The sequence below is a fragment of the Coturnix japonica genome, chromosome 2 (genome assembly GCF_054131305.1).
Source record: "Coturnix japonica strain WE chromosome 2, WE-NBRP24, whole genome shotgun sequence".
NCBI classification, from domain to species: Eukaryota; Metazoa; Chordata; class Aves; order Galliformes; family Phasianidae; genus Coturnix; species Coturnix japonica.
Window position 1 is genome coordinate 73044806 of NC_140664.1, and position 8633 is coordinate 73053438.

At 43.1% G+C, this 8633-nt stretch overlaps 2 protein-coding genes across 2 annotated transcripts in view; one reads left to right on the plus strand and one right to left on the minus strand.

Moving 5' to 3' along the window:
- Positions 1-2402, minus strand: part of SYCP2L (synaptonemal complex protein 2 like) — a 21963-nt gene extending 19561 nt beyond the window's left edge. The window contains exons 1-4 of the mRNA XM_085539221.1: positions 2163-2402; positions 1455-1529; positions 1056-1193; positions 834-953 (exon numbers count right to left, since the gene is read on the minus strand). Coding sequence (XP_085395347.1) covers positions 834-953; positions 1056-1193; positions 1455-1529; positions 2163-2402 — 573 coding nt within the window. The remainder of the gene's footprint in view (positions 1-833; positions 954-1055; positions 1194-1454; positions 1530-2162) is intronic.
- GCM2 (GCM transcription factor 2) lies at positions 2355-8550 on the plus strand. The gene is made up of 5 exons (XM_015854611.3): positions 2355-2442; positions 3591-3843; positions 4159-4271; positions 5678-5803; positions 5991-8550. The coding sequence occupies exons 1-5, from the start codon at positions 2401-2403 to the stop codon at positions 6870-6872; spliced, it is 1416 nt and encodes a 471-aa protein (XP_015710097.2). The 5' UTR covers positions 2355-2400; the 3' UTR covers positions 6873-8550.
- The last annotated feature ends 83 nt before the right edge of the window (positions 8551-8633 follow it).

An 8633-nucleotide genomic window follows, 5' to 3' on the forward strand; every position in this document is an offset into this window, starting at 1 on the left:
TGAACAGCATCACACACCTAGGAGTAGCTACAGATCTATGCAGCACTAGAGGTACAGAGGTCAAACTAGCAAGAATTGGTTAACACTCTCTCTAGAAAGTAATTTTGAGCAACCATGTCCCTAAAAAGCATCATTGCAAAGCATTGGTGCAGTGAGTTGGTCTGAAGACTCATGGACACAGCCCATCAGAGCCTGGCATCATTCATCTCAGACACAGGTGCCTTCTGCTACAACTGATGCCAGCTGAAAGCAGCACTGTGCTGATTAGAGAAAACACAGTTACAAATTAAATGCAGCTGCTGCACTAAATGGAAAAGCAGACCTGCCTAAGGAGTATATCCAGCTTTTAAAGTTATAAAAGCACAACGTTGCTCATCAGTTCTATTACTAACATAGTATTTTGCAGCAGCACTTGAAATTTAATTGGAATATTTCTATTATTTCACAGATTTATTCTATTGTATTACATAACGCATATGATATTAAGTATTATATTTCTACTATTTATTGTATTTTTATTATTTCACAATTGAAATTCATCAACTCCTGTCCTCCCTCCACTGTTCGCTTAAAAAAAGAAATCACGGTCCTGTTAAACTATGTGATAGGTACAACCATAATATTAGTTTTATGCACTGAAAACAATATCAGGAAGGTAAAAGATTTTCCTCACTCAACTCATGAAATATACCTGGAAAAAATATATATTATATATATATATATACTTTTGGCAGAACCATATAAGCCACATTCTAGCTCTCACAACAAATTCTTTCCCCTGATATAAGCAACTCTATATCACATTAGTAACTTGCTTAGGGTGTTATACTCATCTTTTCTATGAGTCCTTGCTCAACAAACAAGCTGGTCCCTTGTTGGAGATCACTCTTGAAGTAGAGCTGGATACACTTCAACAGCAGGGACACATTGTGGAAATCATTCCTGTCCAGCTCCTATGAAAAGACAGGGAGCCACATCATCCCAGTCCGTGGGTAACAGAGGCAGCATTATAGGGTGGTTGGGATCAGCTCTGGTAAACAGGCTGTGATACTCACCCTTCTCAGCGCTTTGTCGAGCTGGCTAAGGAGAGAGCTGCTGTACTTCTGCAGCGTGTCTGTTTCTGTCTCTTGCAGCAGGTCACTTATCTTCTGGTACCCCTTTCCCTTAAAGGCATCAATTAGCAGAGATTCAAGCTGCAGAGACAGGGGAAATAAAACAGAGCAGAGATTTAACACAGGCAAGCACTTGAAGTACTGCGGGACTGATTAAGAGAAAACACTCACAATACTATTTGTAAAGTTGGAGAATTGAAGGCTTTTGCTATATTAAGTCTCCACTTCCATTAAATGACTGACAGCTCTGAGCACTGCTGCATTCATGCAAGTACACACCTTTAAGAATACACAGGTAGGTATTTGTAAAATAAACCTAAAGATGCATTTAAAAGCTCTTACATAGTCCTCTGCGTGGGCTGCCATGTTACTGCTTATCTCTACTCCGTTCTTCGTTGTTTTCCTTTCTTCAAAAATAAAAGGAAGCACCAACAATTAAGAAAAATAAAACTCTTTTCTGGTCAAAACCCCACAAACTTTCAGCTCCCCTCTCTTTCCCCCAAGGCTCATTTTAACTCCTAAACTAAATTTCAGCTTCTTTGCGGGGGGGAGAAGAGACCTACGGAGTCCCAGCCCGGGCTGTGCTCCCCACCTACCGCCCGAGGGGAACGACCGTCGGTGCTCCGCAGGGCTCCGTGTCCCGGCGCTCCTGTAGGGCTGACCCGTCTCCAGCCCCGAAACTAAAATCCTCCTCTCTCGCAGCCACCGCTCCCCCAAACCGTACCTACATCCCGTCTCTGTGTGGCTGTAAGGCCGGCTTTATTTCGCTACAAGGAGGGAAATGGAACGCCTTTCCCAGGGGAGAAGAGAGAACGAGAAAAGCCCCTGGCCAGGTGGGATCATTTAAAGCGTTACGGGAGGACGAAGCACCCAAGGTCTCCGGAGCATCACACGCGTTTTTATTTTACCTTTCAGTTTATGAGAACTGAAAACAATTTTCCCCCCACCCTCCTTATATATTTTTATTTAAACAAAAGGCACATCTACTGTTTTTCACCCCTAAAAAGCCAGTGTGTGCAACTTCCCAATAAACTGCAACCCTCTGATTACCACGATGGCTCTCTCGGAGGGAGAGTTTCCAACCCGCAGCAAAACCAGCCCCCAAGGCTGCTCCAAGCAGCCCCGCGCCTCTCTGATGATAATCGGGGTGCTGCGGACCTCCCTCGATGCCCAGAAGGGAGTCCCCCTCTCCCCAACACCCCCAGGGCCGCCCCCGGGGGCCGGGCAGGAGGTGCGGGCCGCCCCGAAGCGATAAAAGCGGGAGCAGCCGCCCACCGCTGCCCCCAGCATGAAGCTCACCTGGGATATCAACGATCCCAAGCTGCCGCAGGTAATGGGAGAGGGGGGAGGGTTGGGGGCATGGCTGCGGGTGGGATATAGTGGTTTGATGCACAGTCTTCTCCAGCTGTGTGTGTGAGCTCCTGAAACGACCTTCCTTCCCTCTTTCCCCTGTTAAAAGTGTGTCCAAAGAGTCTTAGTTTGACTGTTTTCTGCTGATATCATCCAAGCCATCTAGGTATTGTACCTGTTTGCCCATGTCTGACTGAGCGTGTTTGGAAATGAGTATTCAGATCCCTTTTTTTCCCCCTCTGTAAGTTCCTAATATGTCTTCAATCCACATATGTTTCATCATGTGTTTAATTTTACACATACCATGCAACAACATAATGGGATAATTCTGCAAACACCTGGATTCACTGGGATCAATCACACGTGCTGTATATGTGCATTAAAGAAACGTTGCAAGAAATTGTTATTTACGCTGTATTTGCAGTTTAAAAGTATTAGGTATTACTTAATTTTTATGGCAACTCCATTTTGATAAGGAATGTCAGAAAGCCAGTGACATCCCAAATAAAAATGTTCTTTCTCTGAGCCGCTACTCACACAGTGGAACATATATGTTTTCAGTGGTTGGTTGTGGTTTTCTTATGGGGATTTGGTTTTGTTTCTTCTTTTCCTTCCTTGTTCAACTTGCTACAGATGCACTTCAAGCTGCTATTGCCCAACTATAAACTTGAAGATTTCAGTCTTCAGGTACACAGCCCCACAATGAACACACCTGTGGTGGGCAGCCAGGGAGTGCTAGTAACGAGGCAGTGTGCAGCAGCTGGACAGACCTCACTGTTGTAGGGGTGTTGGTGACAAGAGACCACCTTATTACTGGTCATCACAGAATCATTAAGGTTGGAAAACCCACTAAGCTCATCTAGTCTAACTGCCAGCCCATCCTTATGATGCCCACTAACCCATGTCCCTCACTGCCACATCCACACAGCTCTTGAGCACCTCTAGGGATGGTGACTCCACCTGGTTCTCTCTCTGGTGGAGAACCTTTTCCTAACCCTAAACCTGGCCCTCTCCTGATGCAGCTCTGTGCTTTTTTTCTTGGGTCCTGTCACTATCACCAGAGAGCAGAGCTCAGCCACCACTAAGTCTCCCCTCCTGCTCATGCCCTTTTACTCTCCCCTGTCATAGGAACCCGAGCATTTCGATGCCTTCCAGGAGTGGCCAGACGGCTATGTGCGCCTCATCTACTCCAGCGAGGAGAAGAATGCCCAAAGGCACCTGAGCGGCTGGGCCATGCGCAACACCAACAACCACAACTGCCAGATCCTGAAGAAGTCCTGCCTTGGCGTGGTGGTGTGCGCGGGGAGCTGTGCCTTGCCCGGCGGTGCCAGGCTGCAGCTGCGGCCCGCCATCTGCGACAAGGCGCGGCAGAAGCAGCAAAGTGAGGGGGGACAGAGGGGACCTAATTCCCTCAGCTAGGCCTGATTTTTGAACAGAGATCAGCCTTGCCTTCTTGAAAGTTTGCTTTGCAAGAATTGCACATATTTGCATTCATTGTGAAGAGTGCGGGGGATGTATTTAGTTCCAAATTTTGTCAGTGTTTGCCTGTAAATAACTGAGAACAAATGGGCCTACGATGCTCTCAGTCACTAGCTTTTATTAAGTATACAGCTCTAGTCTTTACCGTTCAGTTATGCTTGTTACTCTGCACTCTGCCTTCCCTCCAAACCAGTGTTTTCTCCATATTTACTTGCAGAGAAAGCCTGTCCAAACTGCAATGCAGCCCTCCAGCTCATCCCTTGCCGCGGGCACAGTGGCTATCCTGTCACCAACTTCTGGAGGCTTGATGGCAAAGCAATATTTTTCCAGGTAAAAAGCACACATTTCATATTATATATACGTATAAGTGCACAGACAGGATGAGCATAGTAGAGTTCTGGTCTGTGCCTGGATTCTTCTGTATTATAAACGTGGCCACAACAAATAAAACAGAAATGCTTGGCTGTATTTTTAAAAAGCTATATTTGAGTGCTAACATATTCCATCTTTGCTATCCCATCATTATAAATGTCTAAATTTCTTTTGATTACATTACGCAAATGGGAATGAAGGATTTGTTCTACACCTTGGCACACGTCCGATGACAACCTCACCAAGGACTTGGGATTTATTTTCTACTAAGATTAAAAAATGACAAAAGTCTCACTGAAATTGCTCAAGATCAAATATAAATATTTTGCTTCATGTGGAAAATAACATTTTTTAAAATATTTTAAAACTTGCTGGAAAAAAACCACCAATATTTAGAAAATTGTTTTGAAACTTCATATTGATGTCTTGCTTTTGTTTTTAAAGCCACACGAGGACAGAAACCTCAGAAAAAGCTTCTATTTTGGGATGACATTCTTCTACTGAATGTGTTGTTGTTTTTTTTGCTCTGACCCAGACTCTGGTGAACTCTGTTCTTCCAGCCAGTAAATGGAAGCAAACTGATGACATTTCCAAATTCTCACCTGTTATTTATCATTCCTGTTAATGAGATATGCTGTTGTACAAATGCAAAGACTGAAAAGATCTTTATCAAAATTGCTGACGCTTTCTCAGTTAGAAGTTAACTTCTAAATGGCATTTTAAAAGCAGTTTAAGTTTCCTAGTTTTACCGGGGACTACATGAAGGCCCACTTAGAACAGTGCAATAGGTAACTGCACACGGCACACACCATTTTATCATATGTGAATGTAGCTTTGGATACATAGGTCTGATGTTTCAGTAGCAAACCATCTGTCGATGGCTTTTGTGGGTGTGATTCTCAGTCTCCTTCAAGAAGGTGGTCATTGTTTTAAAGTAGAGAGAAACCTCTTTAAAGCCTATTGTTTTCATGTTAGTGGTGGATGTTATCAAGCAGAACAGAGCACAGAAAACCAATTAAACTCAATCTATAATACTTTCCCACCACCACCCCTTTGGTTCTGATCAGCTACTTCTGAATGCCCTAGACATGGGTAGCTTTTGTTCCTTCATCATTCTGTTTCACAGCTTTACAGTAACCACTGGCTTCTCCTCCCTCAGTTCTTCCTTTTCTCTACCTGCAAGTCACAACTGAGTTCTACTAATTTATTTTTAAATTTAATTCTTCCTTGTTCTTTAGTTTCTCTTCTGAGCTCTCTTGTGCAAGGCTGTCAGTTATGTCATGGATACCTCTCATTTTATTAGTGGATTTTATTCTCTGACCTGCTCCAAGTTCACATATCATTCTTTGATTATCCTTATTTAGGCCAAAGGAGTCCATGACCACCCTAGACCAGAGAGTAAATTGGAGGCAGAGGCAAGACGAAGTGCAATTAAGAAGCAAATGTTGTCTTCTCAGAATTCCCAGAAAAAGAGGCTTCTGAACTCAGAGGTAGGTCAAGGTTTTGAGTCAGTTAAAAACTTGCCATAAGTACATACTCTGAAGCCCAGGGCAACACGAGGTTTTATACCACGCTACATTCATTCATTTGGGACTGGAATGATCAGTAGTGCAAGTGTCAGGATGTACGTTGTAGGCAGTATCCGCTCTTGAATCTTAAAGCTCTTGTCCTTTCCAGGCTGGAAGATACCATGATAGCAGTGGCTATGTCAGTAACATGCAAAATCTGCCCTCCATAGATGTGCCAGAAAGAGTCAGCATCATCACAGACACCAGTTTTTCAATTCCAGCTCAGTCTTACCCTTTGCCGCAAAATACTGACCTCTACAAGATGTCTTATGACTCGGCCAGCTTCCAAGAGGACCAGCTGTTGCCATACCAGAAGTACCCTAATCCTAGGATCTACATGCCCAGGCCATGTAGTTACGAGTTTGGAGTTCCCCCCTTCATTAGCTCCAGCCCTTACCCAACATGTTTTAAAGATCCAGCAAATCCTCCTCTCGATGCTGACCCTATCAGTTTGAATGGATCTCACTACAATTCCTTGACTAGCATTGACAAGAGCTTTGACCATACTGGTAGGCATTATGGACTGAAACCAATCTGGGGAAAAGCTGGCAGTGGTGACAGGAGCGACTGTGGTCAGGTGCAAACAAGCACTAACCACCCTTATTATGGTGGTGAGTACACTGGCAAATACGGCCCCAGTCCTTCTCCCATGGCCCCACCGCTACAGACTGTCATCACAACCACCACAAAGGTGTCCTACCAGGCCTACAAGCCATCCATGCTGAAATACACCGACAACCTCTGTGACATGAAAAACCTTCAGAGCTATACACATGTGGCTGAAAATGTCTCAGGCACTATCTATTCAGGGATGAAGATTCAGGAAGACTTTGGAATGATCAAGTCAGCATTGCTCTACCAGCATGATCCAATCACCACAAAGTCCGAACCAGTCGAGAGCATGGAAGCCTATCGGTTTGGGTTACCAATGGGGAACAGCTATGCTGATCATGAAGGACAAGCCTTAAGGTTTGAGAGTGTTGAATATTGACTAAATGTTACCTACATTCTACTGGGATGGTCAACCGGGAAATTAATGGTTGCACTAATGGTATGTTGTTTGAGATTTGAGGAAGTGTGAGAAAGCAATGTGTTGTTGATTTCTGGAGCTGAATAAAGCATATTTCCCCCCCAGAAAAATCAATATATGTACCTCTAAAAGAATAGGAAAGGTCCAGACATGACTGAGAGATGGTGATGTGGAGACAAAGCACTTTGGGAAGTAAGCGGCCTCTTGGAATGGAAACTGTGATCTGCTTACAGCCACTGTTACTGCCAGTGGCTGGAGAGAGTGTGCTCCAACTTGTTTTCACACCCCAGGTAGTTGAAAAAGGAAACAGAAGTGGCTATAGATTACAGCCAGTGGAAAGAAATGACAGTGAAACAAGCTGCAGGATAATTAACCTGAATGATCCATCCACCTGCAGTGATCTATATAATGAATACAAAAACTAGTGGGCTAGAGAAATGATAAACCTGCATGGAAGCCACATTTTTGTTTAGAAGCAGCAGGTCTCAGTGCAAACAAACTTTATTGATTACTACTCCTCTTTTCCCTGTCTCATTGTTAGGTCTTTCTCTCTCCTGCAAGGGATATTTACTATCAGTTCCTAGCGTCCCCCAACAGTGTTGTTCTCCTAGGAATAAAGCAACCAAGCAAGAGGTTCAAAGCCAAAATTTTCTGAGATCCTGAGATAAACAAAGAAACTTGGGAACTTGCACTTCTCCAGTTAATGAAACCCTTCTCCAGTAGGTCCAGAAGAAGACAGCACTGCTGGTTTCAATTTACATAGTTTGGAAGTCTAGTACTGTTTAATGAAACAAAACCAGTATGCCTAGCAAGAAAGCTATAGGCAGGGATTTGGTTGAGGTGACAGCATTAATTACTAGTTACCAATTATTTTAACTTTTTAGGCACTCAAATATTTTAGAACATGTTTTTGTATATTTTTGCTGTTTGAGTAAGAGCATGCTCCTGTATGCTTCTAATAAACATGCATTTAAACACAAAACAACATGTAATCTAACACAAATGGTTCACTAGTTGGCTTCAATGTGCAGAATCTTGCAGTGCTGTCATCAGATTAATAACGAAACCTTACTTGTATGATACGGTGCGCAAACACTTGGGTTTATGTCATTATATTTGGTGTACTGCTTTTTTAACTTCGTATTTTTTTATGAGAACAATGCACACAGTCTGATACTTGAAATGGAGTTGCACAGCCAATTAATGAACAACATTCAGCAACACCAATCAGCATTTTAAAAACTCAAGCCACTCAAAGCTGGAGTTTATCAAGAGACTGAATGAATTATCAAGACTGAAAGAATTCATCTACATCAAGCTTACACGGACCTCCAGCATATTTGCTGTCTGCCTCATGAGGCTCTTGTTTAAATTTAAGATAAAGCTGCCTAACATTAGAAAAAAAAAATGGAAGTATAGACGGGAAGATGGGTTAAGGTCAAGTAAAATGACTGGAAAGCGGTCATAGAAGATCCCAAAGTCGAAGAGTTCTAAAGATGTAAGATATCCCATTTTGCATTGGCTTTAGACAAATCAGATGACTGTGACTCTACCTTCAGATATGCTAAAAATGCCAGGACAAGCTGTGGGGGTTCTGTGCTGTTAATATACTGGTATAAAGCTTGCTGCTGTATCTGTATGCTTAAATTGTTATGCTATGCTCTCAAAACACAGCCTTTTAAGCAGGACTTTGTACTTGCTGAGTAAAAGTAGAAAACTGTC